The sequence below is a fragment of the Carettochelys insculpta genome, chromosome 28 (genome assembly GCF_033958435.1).
Source record: "Carettochelys insculpta isolate YL-2023 chromosome 28, ASM3395843v1, whole genome shotgun sequence".
NCBI lineage: Eukaryota > Metazoa > Chordata > Testudines > Carettochelyidae > Carettochelys > Carettochelys insculpta.
In genome coordinates, this window is record NC_134164.1 from 15,727,068 (window position 1) to 15,749,959 (window position 22,892).

Here is a 22,892-nt window from a genome sequence, read left to right on the forward strand (position 1 = left end):
TGCAGGCTTCTGTGGGGAGCCTTCTGCCAACATCCCAGTCTTCCTCAGTCCATGAGGAAGAAGGGATCTTTTGGCAGAGGGTGTTTTCCCAACATTTGGCCCCTTGTGGATGGGCCAAGCATCGGTAAAGCCTCTCCAGACAGAACTGTTGGCAGGAAATACACAAATGCATTGCACAATTTGTGTATCTTTTGCCGACAGTTCTCAACAATTTAGACATACCCAAAGAGTATAATTCACTAGAACATGTTCAAATATGCATATTCAGAGTAAAACAACACTTTTCAACTAAAGTTACTTTATTTCTTACTAGACTAAATTCAGTACAATATTTTCATAACATCCAACATGTCTTACGTCAAACTTAACCAGTCTTTGTGCAGTGACTACTGTGGTATGATGTTGTATTATATTTTGCTGCCCTTATGAAATTAATTTTGGCAGTACTGTAAGCCGTATCAATGATCAAAATAGTTCTATTACAGTTTCTCCTGCATTTTCAATCAGTTTCTCTCTCACATCATCCAAAGATAATTTATGTGGTGTGATTACACTTTTTGCATATCAGGATTTCTAAAACTAAGAACACAGATATTTAACATATCAGTGTATCTGCCAAGGATAGTTCAATAAATTTAATCCACACATTATAGTTTAACTCCATGCTAGAATTGTTAAAACCCAAGATCTCTTGAGCCACATAATGTTAACATTCATATTAATGAATAAATTATTCACATTCAATATAAAGATCTTAAGAGAAAAAAAAACACAGAAAAAATTCAAGCATTCAATAGCTCTGAAAAATACAGAAGTAAACTAATAAAATTAACAAAATATATGCTAACCAATCTCAAACCAAACTAGCTAAAGAGTAACTTTAAAAAAATACATTTCAGAACCTCGTGATACCCTTCTTAAAGTATTAAACCAAGGGTATGAAAACAATACTCATTATTTCAACTGCTTTGCAGCTTTTTAAGATTCAGACTGTGTAAATGTAATGTTTTGATTACACTTAAATATTTTAAAACAGAGATAATTTTTAAAGACTATGCACAAATGATTTGAACAAGTTTTACCTTCACTACATTGCATGGTTTCACAATGGCAGTTTTATAATATCACTAATTTAGGAGAATCTGGTGCATTTCCTTTCATAAATTTAGATTCTAAAATTTCAAATTCATAAATATGTCAATATTTTAAATATTTAATTTTTAGATTAATATTGGGTAGATTTAGCCATTGCTTTCCTCCTGTTTCCAGCTATTAGTTTGTTAAGGAAAACATTTTTACATCACAATCAAAATTTGTCTGTTACTAGACTGCAGCCTACAGGGGTGAGGGGGGGGTGTTACAGTCACTGAGATTCATTATTTGGAAACATGTTTACTAAAGCAAACCTAAAAGACACTTAGCACTTAGCTGAATTTCACACTCATGCTTGCTTACCTGCACTGCAGAGTGGTTGTTAAAAATAATCATATTACTTTAAACTAACAAATCTGACAAGTTAATGTACTGCTGAAGCTGCTAACATAACCTGTTAGTTCAGTGGGTTAGGCTCCAAGATAGCTAGAAACTGGAACTTTTTTTCTTTTTCTTTTTTCTTTGAGAAGCTGAATTTGCTTCATTCAGATATTAACTTTACATTTAGAAGAAAATTGATTAATTTAATAATTTTTTTTGTATTCATCTAAAATACTCACAGTACACCATGTCTTCTCACATCCACACTTCAAAGTTTACTCTTTCAAGGAATAACATTCACTACTGTTTGTTTGTTTCACCTCTCTGGATCAAGAGGTTGCTGCTGTTCATATTTTCACATGTTTTATCTTCAGACTGTACCATCTCCTGAAAAGCTTTCTCCACATCTACTTGTCCAGCTGTAGTGGTAGTTTTTGGTAAGGTCATCTGAAGTGCACACCAAAGGGTAGTACGCGCTTTACGTGTTGCGATGCTCATCTCTTTAATGGCTAAAGCGAGGGCAAAAACATCTGTTGGGAAGAAAAGTGTATTATGCTTTCTCTAAATATTGTTAACATAAAGACACCATTTGAAAAAATTTTTCACTAGATGAACTCCTGAAGAGCACATGTATTCCTGTCACCTATGAGGACTGGTTGGGACTCACTTTGTACTGCCTTAAATCAGGAAGTGGGAGTGGCACAAATTATTTTAGGCACTTAGACCAGATCCTCAAAGGTAATCTGGCCCCTAACTCCTGACACCTAAATACCTTTGAAACTAAGCCTGAGGTACTAGAGTGATTATTTCAATATAGAAACCTCTTGCTAAGATGAATCATAGAATACTAGGACTGGAAGGGACCTCAAGAGGCCATTGAGTCCAGCCCCCTGCCCTAACAGCAGGACCAAGTACTATCTAACCATCCCTGACAGACATCTATCTATTGAACTTACTCCTTATCATTACCTCCTTCTGACCTCTCATAAGTTGGTTAATTCCATTTACCTAATGTTCAAAAATTTTTACTGTACATTCCTAACTAAAAAGTAATCAGTTTAAATCACAGAAAAATTCTTCACATTTTTCCTGAGTCCAAATACAAGTCTCACAATAAAAATAAAATAAAAAAAATACAATAAACCACTCAAGGTTGAACATCTCTAGCTTGGCACTCTCTTGTCTGGCAACATCCGTGGTCCAGTATGATTTTGGTTAGCTGCATGTTCAGTTATCAAGGGTGTGGCCAAGTTTCCCATGGTCCCATAAAGTTTGTTTACAGCCACCAGTCCTGGCCGTGTTCTGTGCTGTTATTGAGCTCTAATTTACCCTTAAATATCTTCTAAGAGCCTAGTATGCAGTTGAAGTATTGGTAATGCTGCTAGACAACACTGTCCTCTTGTGGCTAGACCAATTCTCTGGCTTGGCACCAGTCAGGTCCTGAAGGTGGTGAGCTAGAGATTCAACCTGTATCTCCTATTATTATGAAATTATGATAGATTTAGACTTATTCTGCTACAATAGGAGATTGTGGAAGGACATTTATACCTCTGTCATCTTGGCATCTTGGAGCTCCTTGCCTTTGCCGATTTGAAGCATTTACAATTTCATCCTTTCTACGTGACTGCACTATATGAATTACTTCCAGATGTTTATCAAGAGCAGTGGAGATATTAGCATGAAGGGGAGAACTGCGAAGACGTTCCATTTTTCCAAGTAAAGTCACAACCTAGTGAACATTTTATATCTGTTATAGATTGTGTTTTCTTCATCTAGACTTAAGTGAAAATTAAACACAGGCAGAATACAGAGGAATATCATTCTGCTTTAACGGTTACGTTTTGGAAATAGGTACAATTTTTAGCTCTAATTTTATCTTCTCCAAACAAGCCAAACAGTGGTTGGTTTGGGGATTGTCAAAAAAACTCCAGCACTGGGGGACCTTTCAGCTAAGATTTCCAAAACTAACTAGTGATTTGGGGATGCCTCAATATTTGTATTCACAACGTGAAATACCTTTCTTACCAGTCATTTTAAAAATTTTAGCTTCCATCTTCATCCCATATTTAGGAGGAGACACAAGCTTGGATTTCCCCACACCCAAGCTGAATGCCAGTGCTTCCTGTTAACACGTGTGGCTTTACATTTTCCCTGAGAACTTACTGCTATAGTTGAAGCAACACACTTTAAAACTAAGAACAACATTAGTAAAGTGTCAAGGCTGAAATTTATTTAATAAAACAATCATAGGACTAAAAGGGACCTCAAAAAGTCATCCAGTCTTTGTCACCTGCTCTCACGGTAGGACTAAGTAATACAACTAAAATGCTTTGCTAAAAGCAATGGTTGAGATTTTCAGGCTAGTGTGGACTATTCAGCAATACTTTAATTAGTAACTGAAGAAGTAAGTATATCAAAAACTCTCTTTGAGATTTTTCAAAAACCATGGCACCTGCTCTTTCTACCACCTACACAGTGGAGCAAAAGGAGAGGGGAAAGGATTGGGAGGGGGTGAGAGGAGAGAAAGAGCCAGTATGGAAGCAAATATTTCAGCCCCCCCATCCTGCCCTCTTAAAACATCCTTATCTATTAATGGATCAGTGTATTTTTAATCCTTGGGCACACAAATGAAATCTGTAAGCAAAGTTTAAGTAGTTGAGCTTATTTTTGAATTACTTTTTGCAGTTCAAAGCAAGAAAAGACAGTTACCTGTTCTGTAACTGATGTACTTCGAGATGTGTTACTCATGTCCATTCCAATGCAGGTGTGCACCAAGCGCATGCCCAGTTGCCAGAAGCTTTTTGTCCTAGCCGGTAGCCCTAGGGTTGGTGCGGCGCCCCTGAAGTGGTGCCTGTATGGCCACCCATATATGCACTGCTCGCCCTGCCCTGCCCCGCCCCCCAGTTCCTTCTTGCCAGCTACTCTGACAGAGGGGAAGGTGGGAGGGTTTTGGAATGGACATGAGCAACACATCTCGAAGAACACCAGTTACAGAACAGGTAACTGTCTTTTCTTCTTCGAGTGATTGCTCATGTGCATTCCAGTTTGGGCGAATGCAAGCCAATGCCTAGGAGGGGGTGTCGCAGCCCCGAAAGGAATGCAGGACAGCCCTGCCCACTCCAGCGTCTTCCTGTGTGTGCTGTGTAACACGCTGTGAACGTGTGAAAGGAGGACCAAGTGGCCGCCCAGCAGATGTCCTGGATAGGCACTTTGGCTAAGAACACCGCCGAGGATGCCTGTGCCCTAGAGGAGTGAGCCCTGATCGGCAGAGGGGGAACCCCCACCAGTTTGTAGCACTCACTGATACAGGCCACTATCCAGGAGGACATCCGCTGAGACGAGACTGGGTGCCCCTTCATCCTGTCTGCCACTGCAACAAACAACTGCTGCGACTTCCGCAAGGGTTTGGTCCTGTCCATATACAAGGCCAGTGCCCTCCAGACATCCAAAGTGTGTAAGCTCTGCTCCCTAGGGGAGGCATGGGACTTTGGATAAAACACCGGTAACGTATGAAGATAACTATCTTAACTATTTATAACTAATTAAAACAATAAAGGCTACCAGAGAACTCTCAACAATGAGGGAGCTCCCGCAACCAACAGCGCAGGGAGAAGGAACTGAGCGGGGGGCAGGTTAGGTAGGTAGGCATCCTTCAGTCTGCGTAGACTATGGATCACGCCCTTTGTAACTCCATTTAAGATTGTCATTTGCAGCGCTGACTGTGACTGTGGAGGCCCACATGAGAGTGACAACCCTTGCTACATCTGCTGCATATGTAGTGGGTCTCTGGCAGGTCCTTACTGTCCTCTCTACGGGCTCGCTTCTCCTCTGCCAGCTGTCTGATCTTCATCTCACCCTTCTGAAGGCCTTTGTGTAGCTCCTGCTATCAGCTGCTGCAGTTGTCTGCCAGCTCTTCCCAACTATCTGGGTCAATGTCTACCTCTTTGAGTTCCCTCTTACAGACGTCTTTGTAATGCAACTGGGGGCATCCGGGAGGTCTTTTGCCAGAGGCTAGCTCGCCGTACAGGATGTCTTTTGGGATCCTTCCATCATTCATCCTGTGGACATGGCCAAGCCAGCGGAGCTGCCGCTGCCTGAGGAGGGTATGCATGGTTGGAATTCCAGCTTATTTGAGGGCGGCGGTGTTGGGCACTCTGTCCTTCCATGATATCCCAAGAATGCACCTCAGGCAACGCAAGAGGAAGACATTCAGCATCTTTTCCTGGCGGGCGTACAAGGTCCAAGACTCACTGCCAAAGAGGAGGGTGCTGAGGATGCAGGCTTTGTAAACTTGCATTTTGGTGTGAGTGTACAGCTTGTTGCTGTTCCACGCTCTCTTGCTAAGTCTGAACAGAGTTGTGGCTGCTTTTCCAATCCTCCTGTTTAGCTCAGACTCCAGCGACAGGGTGTCGGTGATGGTGGACCCGAGGTAAGTAAACTCGTGGATGACATCTAGCGTGTAATTGTCAATGCTGATTGATGGACGTTCAGCAACATCCTGACCAAATACATGTGTCTCCTCTAGGCTGATGGTAAGCCCGAAGTCCTTGCACACTTTGGAGAACTGATCCAGCAGTTTTTGAAGCTGGCCTTCTGTGTGTGTCACTACAGCAGTGTCGTCTGCAAACAGCATGTCTCTAATGAGCACTTCCCGCACCTTAGACTTAGCCTTCAGCCTTGCAAGATTAAACAGTTTCCCATCAGATCTTGTGTGCAAAAAGATGCCCTCTGTTGAGGATCCAAAGGCATGCTTCAGGAGGAGTGCGAAGAAGATCCCGAACCATGTCGGAGCAAGGACGCACCCTTGTTTGACGCCACTCCTGATGCTCAAGGCATCTGATGATATGCCGTCATATTGGATGGTTCCTCTAGTGGCTTTGTGGAAAGACTGGATCATCTTGAGTAGCTGTGGTGGACAGCCTATCTTGTGGAGCAATTTAAACAGTCCATCCCTACTGACTGAGTCGAAAGCCTTAGTCAGGTCGACGAAGGCGACACAGAGTAGCTTCCTCTGCTCTCTGCATTTCTCCTGCAGCTGCCTCAGGGAGAAGATCATGTCAATGGCAGATCTCTTGGCGCGGAATCCGGACTGGGATTCAGGATACACCCTCTCAGCCAGCTTCTGGAGTCTTCCGAGGATGACAGGAGAGAACAATTTACCAGTGATACTTAGGAGGGAGATTCCACAGTAATTGTTGCAGTCACTTCTGTCTCCTTTGTTCTTAGACAAGGTTACAATGTTGGCATCCCACATATCCTGTGGAACCTCACCCTCTCTCCAGCACAGGCACAGCAGCTCATGCAGGCGTTCCAGGAGTGTGTCCAAGGCACACTGGATTACCACCTCTGATGGTATACCATCCTGGCCTGGGGCCTTTCCTACTCCAGTGCTGTCAATAGCGTTCTTCAATTCGACCACAGTTGGTTCCTGGTCCAGCTCGTCCATGACTGACAGGAGCTTGACGGCGTTGAGGGCTGTATCAACCACAGTGTTCTTGCATGAGTACAGCTCAGAGTAGTGCTCAACCCATCACTCCATCTGTTTGGCTTTGTCAGTAATGACTTCACCAGATCTGGATTTCAGAGGTGCCGTCTTGTTCTGGATGGGTCTCATAGCCTTCGTTATGCCTTCGTACATTCCCCTGAGATTACCAGAGTCAGCATAGGTCTGGAAACTGCTGCATAGCTTAAGCCAGCAGTTGTTGGCACAGCACCTGGCTGTCTGCTGTACTATTTTTCTGTCTACCCTGAGTGGTACTCTGACTCAGTGAGCGTTTGTACTCCAGAAATACAGCACGATGGGTGGCAATAAGGGCGCCACTCCAGGGGGTGCCGCACCGACCCTAGGGCTACCGGCTAGGGCAAAAAGCTTCCGGCAACTGGGCATGCGCTCGGTACACACCCAAACTGGAATGCACATGAGCAATCACTCAAAGAAGAAACAAACTTACCAAACAAAACATGAGCAGCCCAACCAGACTGTAGGATGGCTGATTTCTACTTACTGACACTGATGTCCTAGCAAAGTCCCAAGCTAAGCATTTATACACAATCTACCCATACCTCCTCTCTATTCATTTCCCTTCACAACCCAAATTATTGGACAGTTGGGGGTGTAAATCTGTTAATAAATGGATGCAAAAGTTTCCACCTCACTGGGATATATCGTATTGTCAGCTGAATTGTGTTGTATTTCTCTAAAAGGTGCTGGGGTATGGAACTGTAAAATGCTGATATGTTTTAATTAATGAAACGAAGAAGCTGAAATTGTCTAGCAGTAACAGTTATCTATTCCATTAACATTTTCTAATAATCTAATTACACAACAGCAATGAAAAAGGAAACACTAGTAAATATCTGTAGCAAAATAAGGTGGTACCATTCCAGTAGAATTCAGACTTACATTGGAAAACTGTGTGCTATATTGGTGGTCTTTGGGAAAGGATGCATTACAAGATAATGATGCCATATCTGAAGAATCTAATCTTTTGTAGGTATTAACTGATTTGGGGTTTTGTTTTTGGTCATGATGAATGTAAAGTGATCTACAATTATTAAAGGGATTCATACTGATGACAGAATTTAGAGTGGTGTATAGGAGAGTTAAAAAACTAAGACAATGTAAATGAGAGGAAGGCAGAAGTGATTTAAAGAAATGGGACTGAGCACTTTCACACAAAGGATAAATTCAGTTGCTGGGGACAGTGGGACCATTCTACAGTAACAATTCAAAGGGAAAGGAGAACAGAAGTGTTGCAGCTTCTTTAATATATGTGTTTACAAGTTTCATATTTGAGTTTATTTCAAGTTATTCTTTCTAACCTTACTTAATTGTAAAGTACACGTTTCATGGACTTCCATTAATGACACAAGTATATAGGCAATCTAAATGGCATAAAGTTGTGTGTTACTAATCAACTCACTCTGGCTTGCTCACGTAGCTGATCCACAATTAAGCGATCAACTCTTGATGGGTTTGATGTCAACCTTGGAATTGGAGTGTTGTTAGTACTGGAAACCTTTTTCCCTGGATAGTTCTTGGCAAGAGCAGATTCCGTCTGAGAAAAAATATGACAGTTTTCTTGTGATGTTAGTGAAGCGTGCTAATTATTCTTGCAGGAAACAGTAATAAACTGTAAGATTGTAAGAATGATATAATTCCTTTAAGAAGCTTTTTTCTTAAAAATTCTTTTTAAAAAAGTAGGTGCTGAAATGCACAGAAATGCTGTAGAAATCATGTGGCTTGAAATCTGCTAGTTGGGGCTAGCATTCAGTCTGCTAATTGAGCAGAAACGTAAACCAGATCACTAGCTCCCAAAGTCTTTTTGCAGTCCTGTCAATGAAATGAATGGGCAGCTTACTTCTAAGGAACTTCTAGAATGTATTTAAACTAGGTATTTAGGACTAGTTCCACAAAGAGGACTCAGCACAGAAATCCCTAACATTTATCTGCCCTGCTGTCTAGTGGAATCTACAGCTCTGAATTAGACATCAAGATGTATGGGGAGTTACAAGTATGATGCACAGAGAATTACATTTCTAAAAATGGGATGCATAGAAGCCAGCTAGTTGACAGGAGAGCTGCCTAAAGTAGCCATCAAGAAATGACAAGAAGAAGGGTGGAGTCTAAAATCTCCCACTCAAAGGGAGTGAGACGTCTAATTCTAAGGTGTTACCTAAAGCTTTCCTGAGTTAGGTACCTAAGCTAGGTCAGCCCTTTCTCTCAAAAAGAAAAAAAATGAAGAGGAGGTGACAACTGTTGTCATGGCCTCTCTTATAATCTAGTTGTTAGGGCACTCCTCTCAAATGTCAGAAGCCCAGGTTTAAATCTCCACTCTAATTTCAAAATGTGAACTTGAACCCAGGTCTTCCACCTCCTAAGTGAGAGTGACCTGATCACAAGACTACAGAGTATTCTGAAGTGGGCCCTTTCAATCTCTCTTTTTTAAACTGGCTCCAAGTTGTATAAAATCTGGTGACTGGTCTAATCACTGGGCTATAGAGACAATAATTTTCTGTCTCAGTATTTAAATGCCAGGCGGACTGTACTAGCAGAAAGGTAGGCACCTACAGGGTTAAGCAGCAGCTAAGCTAGGTTTTGAGGATCCAAACTCTGGACTTATATGCAAAACTCCATTTGTGGATCTCGCCCTCACTGTAAAATTTGTATCCTCAAACTATGAGATCAAGGCACTAGATTTACAAACAGTATGCATCAAAATATCAACAACTCATTTTCATAACTGCACTTTCTTTTGATACCATGGATAAGGCTGATGCGTGTATATTTTAAATACACACTGAATTTCCAGACAAAATAACTAATTTAACATTGAGCTAGTGTTAGTGTACACCTAAATAATTTTAGTCAAAATACATTACAGGGATTTTGCAATTATCCCCAAATCAAATGCTGTTAACAAAGAAATTCAAGAAGTAAGATGAAACTTCTGAGAAACCTAAATTTATTAAGGTACAGAAGTGCAGAATTAGAGCACTTTTTAACTGTTCTTTGTACAGGCACAATGCAATAACTGTAGGATTAAGTCTCAATAGTAGCTGTGTTTGTCTGTATCTGTAAAAACAACATGCACCTGATGAAGTGGGTTTTACCCACAAAAGTTTATGCCCAAATAAATCTGTTAGTTTTTAATATGCCACAGAACTCCTTGTTGTTTTCGCAGAAATAAGGAATTTTAAAGTTTGTCGTCTTGTATTAATAGTATCACCACAGAAAAGAGTAAAGATTTGAGTGCCATACTTGTGTATTTCCTTGGACTTTTTCAAGTTTAAACCTTACCTTGCATGTCCTGGGTTAACAATGGTTGGGTTTTGTATAACAATATCCCTGTGATGTACTTCATCATCAATTAACTGTATGCATTCTCAACCTTAGTTCCATTTTAACAATTCTTGTTTGGAATTTCCTTATTTATTATTTCAAATTTTCATATATGAATATTAAGTGAAACACTCAGAATATTATCTAGTGATATCTTAACGATCTGAAAATGTGAAATTTTTCAAAACAACCTTAAATTACTTTTAATAAGATATTTATGACCAGATTCACCAATATTCTGTGGCCATCTGGTGCTATTCTGGACTGCAAAATGCTACAAGAGCATCCTAGGCAAATAAACTAGGTTTACAGTTGCTTTGTTTCACCAACACAGCCTGACTGTTTATACCTCAATTTATCCCCTTCTGCCTGGTCCTCAAATTTTCCCTAGCTCCTCTCTCTCTCTATACTCTCAGCAGTCAACTTAGTTTTCCTCCTCGTCCTCCTGCTCTTTCACTATTCTGCCACTGCACATGCATAGACACATTGCTGCCTAACACAAAATCACTACTTCCATCCTGCCCTGTAGCAGATTTGGTGCAAGAACAAGATTTTGAAAATTAACATTTGTGATTAATTGTAATTTTTATAAATATTTTTCACAACAGTTTTCTTTCATGAGAGACTGAAGTTTCTCAGAAAAACTCTGAAAGGACTGTTCTTTTAACCGGGGCAGAGGCCCACCATTTCCCGGGAGGGTGTAGCTAAACTTCGCTATTGGAAGATGGAGGCTTTCCATGGTGTCAGAAAATGAAGAGAAACAAGTTTAACTGAGAAAGTTTCATTTTCTAGGGACAGCTCATGGCTTCAATACCACTGGAAATAACAGCCATTATGCATGTATCTACATAACACTTTGGAGCACATAAGAGTGAGCTTCCCAGCCCAGATCAACAGGTTCAGGCTAGATGGGTTTGCACTAGTGCTCTAAAATAGCTGAACACAGCACTTTCTAGTTAATTCTCAGACTACAGCACAGGTTCTGAAGCCCAGCTTCATGCCTAAGGTAGACTTCAGAGTCTGAGCTCCAGCCTGAACCATAGCCTAAAAACTTTGTCTGCACAGCTAAATGTTGTATAGATACACTCTTAGAAAGAAGGCAGATCTTTATGGATTTCTCTGTAGAAGAATGTTATCACTTCAACCTTTGCTCATGAATAACGTTTTATTCATGCAAAAGAGAAGTTACTTGTAATCCTAAATAAGGGTATGTCTACACAGAAGCCTTATTTTGAAATAAACTATGCGGAAGAGCTATTCTGAAATAACGCTGCTACACACAAAATGCATTTTGAAATAGCACTTAGCTATTTCAAAATATAGCAGCTACATACAGAGCCTATTTTGAAATACAGCCATTGGATGTACTATAGCTTATTTCAAAATAGGTGCTATTTCTTATCTAAACAGCCTCTATTTCAATATAGCTATTTTGAAATAGTGCTACTCCTTGTGCAATGAAGTTTACTAATTTTAAAACAGTTTCATTTTGCAGATGCCAGGATAGTTATTTCAAAATAATGGCTGTTATTTTGAAATAATTTTGCAGTGTAGCCCTATCCTAAATCTTCAAATACAGCTATGCACAAGATTTCCATGAGTTTAACTGTAAAAGAAGTTTAAAGAATCTGTTATTCCGATATAAAAGTGATTAAGAAATAAAATGCCTGGTATCAGTTAAACTTCTGAGAGGATCAATTTTAAAATTAACCTTTAATTTAATTAGTGGAAATACTTGTAAATTCTCCGGAAATTCACTGTACACTCAAACAGTAAGTGCTGCAGTTTAAGTGCACAACTCAATTTGAGCTTAAATTTGAAGCCGCAGCCAACACACACAATCACAGATATCAAGATTTGGCTTTAAGTTTTCCTGTTTTCAGTCCACTTTGCAGGAAAAATTAATTTCTTCCTTTAAACCCCCATTTTAGGGCTTCATCACCTTAACACAGTAAGTACTATCTACAGACCACAGACTGTCATGTCATATCTAAAGATCTCATACAATAATATGAAACTCACTTTTGTATAAATAACTCTGGTTATTACCTTTTTTCTTTCCTTTTCCAAAGCTCTCCATTGTTCATAACATTCTTCCAGTCTAATATGAAGTTCACTGGCAGGCCCACTACGAGTTTTAATTGGTCTTTGAAAGCCAAATGTTGGTACAAAACCAGAGAAAGAACCATCACCATACATCATATCATTAAAATAAGGATATAAGTGACTTAAATCATCATAAGAAAACAAATCATAGGAATCCATCAGGGGAACAACTGAATGGCCAAATGGATGGGTGGATCTCAAAGGAAACCCATTTGAACCAAGTTGTTGAAAGCTATGATTGTGTCTTAAATCACCCATCATGTAATTGTTTGAAAAGCAGGAAGCCTGTGTACGATTTACACGGCTATTGACAACATTACTGTCTCCACTTCCCTGTCTGTGACTATTAAAGTGACCATGAGACTCCAACAGATCCTGGTACGTGTTCTGTTGCAATCCATCTAAATGTTTTTGTCCTTCCTCAGGATCATAATGTCCACTTTGTGTCTTAGCTTGGAAGTTATGTTTCATCAATTTTTCAGTGATCCCGTATTGTTGAGCTGAATACTTCTCACAAAAACCATTTGACTGCTTAATTTTTTTATCAGTGACTGATTCAAAGAGACTCTCTTCTCCAGCCTTCATTAGTCCATCCATATGATTATTAGGCTGAACTCGTTCTGCAGTGCTATAACCAAAATCAAAATTAGAAAATGCAGAAGGATTTTCTTGGCAGAATTTCTGAAACAAGTTACTATTTAAAGTTAAATTTGAAGATGACAATTGCGAGAAATCATTAGAATTATTGGAACCTTTTGAAGTAGCAGACAGATGGTTACTTATCTTCATCAAGGTGCCTGGATTTTGGTACAGGACTGAAGTATTGTTTTGAGTTTGAATATTCATCCAAGTTGGCCGTACACTAGTACCTGCTGAAGTGGTTGCTGAGTTTGATAATAAAGTCAGTGATTTAAAATATTCAGAATTCTGTGGATCAGATTTGGAAAAGAGCTGTTTTTCTGTGGTATTTGCAAAATCACTACTCCCTGGACAAGATGTATGAGATTTTAGTCCATACTCTGATTTTAACCCAAAGTCAGTGGTAAATGAAGGTTCGTTTGCAAATTGCTTTTCTGACAAGAGCCCTGTAGTTTTAGAAAATGTAAAGTTCTGATGATCTGGAATTGTATCTTCAACTTTTTTTTGAACTGCTGGTTTAACTTGAAATAATTTAGTGTAGGTATCTATATCCACAGTGGGTGCTTCAGGTACTCCATTTGTTAATTTTTTACTATCCTGAACACTAAAGGTTGTACTCTTATTATGCTTTGCTTTACTGGGATGAGAATATTCTAGGTATCTACAATAATCTGTATTTTCATTGTATCTGTTAAGTTGTGGAAGTAACACTTCTGTCCGCTTTTGGTGTAACTGCACATCAGGTCCTTTGGAAAACACTTTATCTCTTCCATACAAATAAGTATCTGCTTCTGATTCTTTTATTAGTTCTGAAAAACCAGTTTGTGGTGCAAAAGAGTTTTTAATATATGAATAGCTTTGTAATGGAGGTGTTTTAGAATTCTCATTGGTCTGTATGTTGTAACAGTTAGCATGATCATTCCTAGAAGGATAAAGCCATTGCTCTTCAAGGTCCATGGTAGTAAACCCATGATAAAGTTCATCTATTTTCTGTTGTGATGCTAGATTGCCACTGTGCAAGCATGGTTTTTCAGCAGCAGATATGGATTCACCACTGTAAAAAACCTGTTGAGAGATGGCTGCAACTACAGGCCTCTTAGATTCTGATAACAGGTCGTGTTGGTCTGCAAATCTGGCTGTGTTCACAGGCCATACTGACTTTAAATTTGAGGAGCAGGTCCTAGAAGAAGTAAACATGCACATATTTACAATTCTGTTCTTTACTCATCATGTGGAACAGGGTAAAGAGAAATCCAGGTTCAAATTCTACCATCAATACTTCTATAGTCCAGTAACATCCGTGGTCTGCTATCCCCATGGGTGGTCCAGGGCTGGAGCACTCACTGGGAAAGGCCACGTCCCACACTCAGCAGCTCCTCCCTACCCTCCCAGAACTTTCAGAGCAGTGGAAACAGCTCATTTGTGATATTCACGTTCAGGCAAAGAAGGGGAGGAGTGGGGGATAGGAGAACACTCAAGGGAAGAGGCGGGGTGGCTGGGGAGCCCCACCTGGCCCCTTGCCATGGGGCTCCGCACTCACCTGCCTCTTCCTCCAAGCAAGTCCCAAGTCCCTGCTCAGTCAATGCTGGTCCCTCTGCTGCCACTGTGGAAAGCCCTGCAGCCAGCAGCAGCAGAAGGACCAGCAATAACTTCCTGTGATCTGTCAGATTCCCTGGTTTGTAACTGGTCAGATCTTGAGGGTGTCAGACCAGGGAGGTACAACATGTAGAAAAACTCTCTTCTTCCTTTAGATCCCATCATTTCCTTAGTATTTTACACATTCCATATCCCAATAAGCTATCATGACTACCCACTTTCTTCTACCATCTATTCAGTGTTCCCTTTGAATCAACAATGGGTAACCAAGAAGAGTCAGTGGGCCATAAGTGACCCTCCTTCATCTCAGTGGGCCACAACAACCTGTGGCCCAAAGATCCTGTCTGTTCCCCTGCCCCACATGCCTCTCATGCACTAGGGCACTGGAGCCCTGCATTTCTTACTCCTCTCCCTCCCTTGAGCACTTGCAGAGCTCCATGAATCGCCTGATTCATGCTTCATCCTTTCTTCTCCCCTCCCTCCCTCCATGAATTTGAACAGGTGGTGCCCCAGTGGGCCATATGTGGCCTGTGGTCCGCAGGTTGCCCACCACTGCTTTAAATGGAAGGGCTGCTTCCAACAAGTGCACAATTCCTTCAGCAAGCTAGATTGCATCTATACAGTAGTATACACATACGTGCACTGGAGAAAGATTTACCATCTGACATAGGTCAAATGGAAACACAGTACTAACAGATCTTAATACTCTATGATCATTGTATTACCTTAACTTGCAAGTTAACACCCAAATCATCCCCATCCCCCAAGTATATCTTTTGATACAAAGAACATAAGGCTTCTATGCCCTCCCGATTGTATCTTCAGGAGTGCTTGTGCTTTACATCATTTCACTGCCTCGAATAGGTAATCAAAGCACTGAGCATAAATGAAGGAATATGAATGTTCCAACACACAAACTTAGATTTTTCTCAGTAAAACAATAAGCAGACTGTAAACGAAGAATAGAATTACACCTAAACCTTACTATAATCACATAGAAAGACCACAAAATTAGCAAATGAAAGGAGATCTCTATTTCTAATTGTATTTTATGTAAATTCTTCTTTACTTGGAGATCTTTCAATCAAGATTGAATCTCTAAGATATGCTTAGGTTTAACCAAAAGTCATTGGGCTAACTGTAGGAAATTGCCGAGTCCAATTCTTTGGCCTCTGTTGCTCAGACCAGAGAGGAAGGCTCAAGCAATGATTCAGATGCCAGTCTAGGACTCCGGACATCTCTTCTATTTCTTGCTCCATCACAGATGACCTGTATAAATTTTGGCAGGGTATTTAGTCTCACTGAACCAGCTTCCCCCATCCGTAATATGGGGATAGTATTTCCTTCACAGCAGTACTGCGAGAATAATTACTTTAAAGACAAGGACGTGCTCACATGGGGGCTTTATAAAGACCAGATGACCATAATGTTCTCTTCTTCTAACCTTATTCTATTTACAAAGCATTAGCTGGAAAGCTAGTTAATTACCAAATTCTTCATAGGTAGTTCTAAAGAGATTATTTCCCACTCACTGATCAGAATAAGGGGATTTTGAAATGTGTGGGGTCCTTTTGAAAAGGACCCCCATGTAGCCGTGCCGAGCCACATGCTTTTGAAGCACCGCAGCCAGAAGCGTCCTAATGCTAATGAGGCGCTGAATATTCAATTCAGTGCTTCGGTAGTCATCTTCAAAATACGGTTATTTTGAAGATATATGCCTGTGTAGACAGAGCCATAGTGTTTGAATAGCGAGTTAAAAATTAGTCAATCTTTTAGTGGGGTTGGATCATACTCAGCAATGAGTGATCATCATCAATAGGGTTAGAAATGAGCTGTAAATGTTCCAAGTCTTCCCCACACCAGTAAATGCAGAAATGGCTACTGAAATAAGCAAAATGAAAAAGGGAAAAGCTTCTACAAGGAGAAAAAAGGATTAGTAGTACATGCACATCAATATACTAACCCCTCAGCAAAATATGGTTGTGGTTTATCTTGTTCATCCAATATATTAGATACAAGTCCATATAAGTCTGTTTCACTGCCATAATCATTTCTTTCTGTTTGAATCCTGAAAAGAATCATATGCATTAGGATAATTACCTTCTTTGAATTCTTTCTTTAAAAGGCACAGTGGAAATCACAAATATGGTCACCAGAGACTACTCATAACGTGGTCTACATTTGCATTCCTCTTTCAAAAGAGGTATGCAAATGAGAGAAATTGAAAATGCAAATGAAGTGCATATTTGCATATTTGGCACCTTATTTGCATATTATTTTGAAAGAGCTTCTTTCGAAAGAAGAAAACCAGTGTAGATGCTGCTCTTTCGAAAGTAAACCCCATCTTCGAAAGAATCCTTCTTCCCTTTAAATCCTCTTTAGAGCCCCCCCTTCAGGAAATTGAAGGACGCTATCAAATAGCCCCTCACTCTTCTCTTCTGCAAACTAAATAAGCCGAAGTCCCTCAGCTGCTCCTCACAGGGCATGTGCTCCAGCCCCCTTCACGACTTGAGCCAGAGTTCCCCACTGCTTATTAATTGAGCAGTAGTGTTAGAACTTAGCCAGTGTTGCTAATGCGACCTTGAAAAACCATAGATTCCTACAGGTTCAATTAGGTAGTTAAAGCCCATTACGCCCACTGGCGTTTAGGATTAGATGGCATGTGCATTGTGGACTTAGTACCTAAAAAGGCTGATGTGCACCTTGTTCTGGGCCTAAATTCCTAAGGGTCACTTTTTCATAGCTATTTAGGTGCTTAAAGATACAGAGAGTTGCTTCTAAAAATCCCACCAGATGCCTAAGCAAGTCAAGATGCTTAATTATCATTAAAATCAAGGGTATCAGGGACCAAACATGCTTAGATGCTTTTGAATATCTCACTAGGTACCATCTTTGGGCACTTAAGACCTTTGAAAAGCAATATAGGCCAATTTGCTTGTGGGAGAATATTAGAAAAGAATTTAATACAATATATATCCAAATTAATTCACTTGCATTCTAACAAAAAGAAATGATGTTATTGTATTCACTTATCTAGAATGGGTTTGCTACCATTACACTACATTTACATCATATTAACCCTTAATCATATTTGCATTATGTTTACCTCTATAATTATATAACCTAAATGAAATGAGTGCTGGTCAACTCATGAAAACTAGTGACATATTCTATTGTTTGTTGTTACAAACATTTGCATTTGTGTACACCACTGTAACTAAGTAACTCAAAGAAATCTTGTTAAATTCTACAGAAGCACTGTAACTGAAAATGGTAAATAAAAAGCAACTGGGCATTGTGAGTAAACACACGTATCATACTATTGTCTACAGAAAAAGCTATGAAGGAAGATCATTGATTCCTGGACATTTTGGATTCTAAGAGGACAGAATGAACAAGGTGGTAGCCAACCCCTTCTGCATATGTAAATATCATATCTTTTCATTGTAATGCAAGTGAATTAACAGACTATTCCACTAGTCTGTGGCATCTGTCATTGTTTTTTGACAGTCTGCCCTGGAAAAGGCACTCACAGTGCTGAGCCACTCCAGACACGATGTCAAAGTTGGTCCCTTCAAAAGTTTACCATAAATAACATATATCTCCTTTAAAAATAGATGCTCATCCTGCCAGGATTACTTATTAAAATAACATACCTGTTCTTTAAACTAATCTGAGTAACAGCAGACTGTTTAATATCATCTCCATATGTAGACCACGGTGCATATGAGAGAGACGTATCAAAAGAAGTTGAATATTCTGATGATGCAGAAAGTGAGGAACTGTATGTTTGATGTAGGTCTACACTGTCGTCATTCTGTATTTCAAATGCAATCAAATAAGATTAATATCAAACACAAACTATACAATGCTGTAACTGATTTCATTTTGGGGGACAAAGGTGAACTTATGACCAGTGCAATTAGTTTTTAAACCGATATTAAAAGACAACAATAGGAAATTATAACAATTAAATGACAGTGATTATAGCTGAGTATTTTCACACAGCAGAGTAAAATTCACTCTTCAACAATCCAAAGACTATGCTCCACCTTCTATTAGGGTCTTATTGTTATTGGAATTCAAAGTAAGTTCTTTACTTGTTTTGCTAATAAATTATGAAAACTGAGAATGTTACAGGTATAACTAATTCCACATAGTTCTTGGCACTGAAAACACACTATTACATTCTTACTCCTAGTTAGCTTACTTATGGTTCTTCTATAAAGGCAGGAAGGATGCTAGTGTTCTGACTGTTAACACTGCAGACAAGTGTTTACATCCAAACAAGTCTTCACAAAAAATTTAATATATGAAAATAGAAAAAGACCTAGAAAATTTTGTTTTGATAAATAGTCTAGGTCTGGCATTCAAAATACCTGCACATTCCTTTACGTTACATGTGCTTATAGGCACTATGCCAACTGAGCTCACGTCTTATCCAATGGCTGAAAGCTGAAGCTAGACAAATTCAAACAGGAAATAAGGTGTATATTTCTAAGTGACTATTTAAGTTCTGGATCAATTTACAAAGGATCATAATGGACTCTCCACCGCAATTTTAAAATCACGATTGGATGTTTTTTTAAGAGATACACTCTAGGAATTATAACAGAGAGAGAGCGGAGCTAGTCTATATACTATCAAAACAAAAAGCAGTCAAGTAGCACTTTGAAGACTAACAAAAAATTTATTAATAAATTATTTTGTTAGTCTTTAAAGTGATACTTGACTGCTTTTTTGTTCTGGGAATTATATTAGAGAAGTTCTATTGCCTATGTTGTGCAGGAAATAAGATTATAATGATAACAACAATCCCTTCTGGCCTTGGAATATATGATTTACATCTTGAATTTATGCCTTTTTTGACAAAATTCTTAAAGGGGGCATGGAACTAACTGGAAGGTGGAAGACTGTAAATATTTCAAAAGAATGCAGAGAACTATCTAGAAATGCAATAGAACTATGGAAGCTGTGTCAGAATTTAAATGGCTGTGAGCTTGCCTATGGGTGGCAACTTAGGGCACGTCTACACTGCAGTGCAAACTAGCTGGACATGAACCATGTTAGCGAACCATGGCTTTGCATGTCTACCTCATATTTTAACCCTATATTAAGACTTTTCTAATCCATGCTCAAACCTGAGGCCCTGGGACGCCATTGCAGAGGTAGCCCAGAATCAGAGCAACCATAACCCAGAATCCCTAGTGACCCCTCCAACTGAAATGTGACAGCTCCATATCTAGGACCTTGGTATGAATGGTCTGAAGAAGCAGGTCTGTCCCACAAAAGCTCACCTAATAAATTGTTTTGTTAGTCTTTAAAGTGCTACTTGACTGCTTTTTTGTTTTGATAGTATATAAACTAGCAAAGCTCCCTCTCTGTTAGTATCTAGGACCTTAGTGCATTATGGTAAAACTTTATTCTCCCTCATCTTTCTCCACCCTACAACCACTACCAGAAAGCAGCTCTTTTTGTGTATGCACGCACACGTGCACTAAAAGCTTGATCAGCTCACTCTATTGCAAGCTCAGGAAACTGACAGCGTGCTTGCAGATCAATGATCAGAAAAGAATGTGTTATATGGTCTGTAGCTGCTGCCATTTGTGAGGTTCAGAACATGGTTTTCATTTTCAGCCGTGTGAACTGCTGGGATAAAGAGAATGAAGGAAGTTGTCCCATGGAACTGCTGGATATTTATGGCAGACTCCCAGGACCCAAGTCAAGCTGGGGGATGTCTACATTGCAAAGCAATAGATCCTGGGTGTCAGCTTAGCTCAAGCTTGGACCTTCCAGCCCTAGGCTAGTGCACTTGCAATGCAGACACACATGTTCAAGCATGGGCTTAAACTGTAGTTCAGACACACCCTCTGGTGCCATGGGACTTTAGGTAAATACAGAATTAGGTAATAACTCAGCTGTTTTGAAAACACTGGACTTAAGTGCTTGGAGAGGCAGCAGAACCTCTGCAGATCTAGTCCCGTGCTTTCATGTTTGTATAGTGTAACAGGAACCTGATCTTGACTGGGGTCACTGGGTACAACTGCTATGTAAGTAAGTCATAAAAAGCCAGCTTCTTTTAATCATCATAAATTAAAGGCTTAATATGTCAGACAACAGAAAAAACAGGTAATAGGATGCTTGTGTGTGTGTTATATTAAAGCACAGTTTTCAAAATGAAATATCTTTTTTTATTGTACGTATTTCTGGTAATTTGGAGAACGGTGGTGGACTTTTTGACAGGGAAAGCAAGGGAATAGAACAAATAACAAAATAGTCATCATCTTCTATTGTTACCCCCAGAAAGAAAATATATCTTCCATCACTGGAGTACCATCTTTTCAAATAAAGAGTTAGTAGAAAGCATATACTCAAAATTAAACTCTTTGCACTCTGCTGCCCATGCAGCTGTATTTAACAATGACTGTGGGTGTTTCTTCACGTAAACAAACACATGGAAAATACAGTTTATTTAGAAATAAGTAGCCGGACCTGTGATTTGTAGCAATCATAGAACGAACTGGATCCAGTCATGATAACACTATTGTATACATCAGTTAGCCTTCCGCTGGTTTCTGCGCTACTCCAACAGCGATTGGTGCCTCTGAATGCAACTTTTGGCTATGTTAAAGAAAGAAAAAAGCATGGGAGGAGAGTAGAACATGCAACTATATATTAATCCAAGTAAAGTTTTCATTTTACTCTGACATCAAACTGTTCAACTCTTCTACATTTGCCTGCAGGTGCTGCCCAGCTGGTTTTCAGCAAATTATTCACCAGGAAATAATAAATCCTTTTACAGACACTAACGACCCAAACTAACCCCTCCCTTACATTAGCGGGCCAGACCCTTGACTAAGTATGAAGATTGCACAGAGGAGCTGGGGACTGCACTCTCCTACTTCTACACCATTTGCATGGTAGGTTGTTCACCCACCATAATATTTAACAGATTCAAAGATCAAACTATGCCATCCACCAAAGCCCTAAGGGGCCCTTTGTGATTCACCTGACTGAAGCGGCACCTAGCGACTGCCAGGTAGAAGGCAGCCACAGGCACTACCTACTCACACAAAGAGGGGGTGCCAGGGGCACTGCTACACCATCTCTAGGATCCCAGAAAAGCCCCAATCTGGGTGAGGCCCCGGCTGGCAGCTGTCTACTCGCTAGACCTTCAAGAGCTGAGCACCTGCAGTCTGACCAGAAGGCATAATGGGAACCGGGCTTTGGGCAACCAGGAGCCGTGGGCGGTAAGTCACTTCGTGCCAGGAGCAGGTGGCCGCGGGAGGGCCAGGCTCTCCCAGAGCGGGGAACAGGGCAACAAGGCTTGCAGGCACCTGCGGCCACCTTGGGCCCTGGGCTGGAGAACGGCTTGGCCAGGCCGCCCCCCAGGCGCCTGCTACCGTCAGTCCAGCTGTCCGCAGAGGGGAAGGCCGCGGCCGGCCCTGCGGGTCTCCCACAGGCCTACACCTAGGGCTCCCCCTCCGGCGCCTCGGCCCCCGCCCGACCCACTCCGGACTCCGCACCCCGCTCGCCTCCCTCTTACCTCCATGGGCGGGACCCCGGCGCTACGGCCGCTTAGGGGAGGCAGAGGCGCCTGAGCAGCGAGAGCCCCCCCATGGCGGAGCCGCGGCCGCTGTGAGGAGGGCGCTCAGTGGCCGTTACCCCTCACACCCCAGGGCGGGCGGGGCCGGCTCGCGAGCTGCCCCTCCCCCAGAACATTGGCTGCCCCCCATCTGGCCAATGACAGAACATCTGACGCCCTCGAGGCCCTAACGCCCGTCACACCCTATCCCACGAGAGCATTGTCCGTCCGACAGCCAATAGGAAAGTCACTTGGGCCCCCCTGACGGCCGCTACTTAACCAATGAGGAATCGTCGCACGCGCCACGCCCACCCGCACGCGCTTCACACAAGTCGATTTACCCCGCCTTCTCTCGTGGTCCCGTGACCACCTCTTTCTGATTGGTTACCTTCCAGCCAATGGGACATCGTCTAGTGATTTGTTTACCCGGAGATTAGTCGGGACAGTTAAAGCCGCGCAGCCTTTTCCCGCCCAGGCGCAGGGCCGATGCGCGTTGGTCCGCGCAGGAGAAGCCAGACACCTGGACTGGCTCCGGGGTCGGGAGCGGAGCGGAGCGGAGCGGGGCCGGGCCGCGGCCGATCCACTGCAATTTGTGCGCACTTGTCGCTGGCGGCGCAGCAGCCCGGCCCCGCCCCGCCCCCGCCAGTGTCC

General features: G+C 41.2%; 1 protein-coding gene across 1 annotated transcript; it reads right to left on the reverse strand.

The window, feature by feature from the left end:
* Positions 1-1,541: 1,541 nt before the first annotated feature.
* MEIOC (meiosis specific with coiled-coil domain) lies at positions 1,542-21,265 on the reverse strand. The gene is made up of 7 exons (XM_074979248.1): positions 21,149-21,265; positions 18,313-18,473; positions 16,620-16,724; positions 12,365-14,240; positions 8,397-8,531; positions 3,022-3,202; positions 1,542-2,003 (listed from the first exon to the last, which is right to left on the reverse strand). The coding sequence occupies exons 1-7, from the start codon at positions 21,188-21,190 to the stop codon at positions 1,774-1,776; spliced, it is 2,730 nt and encodes a 909-aa protein (XP_074835349.1). The 5' UTR covers positions 21,191-21,265; the 3' UTR covers positions 1,542-1,773.
* Positions 21,266-22,892: the final 1,627 nt, after the last annotated feature.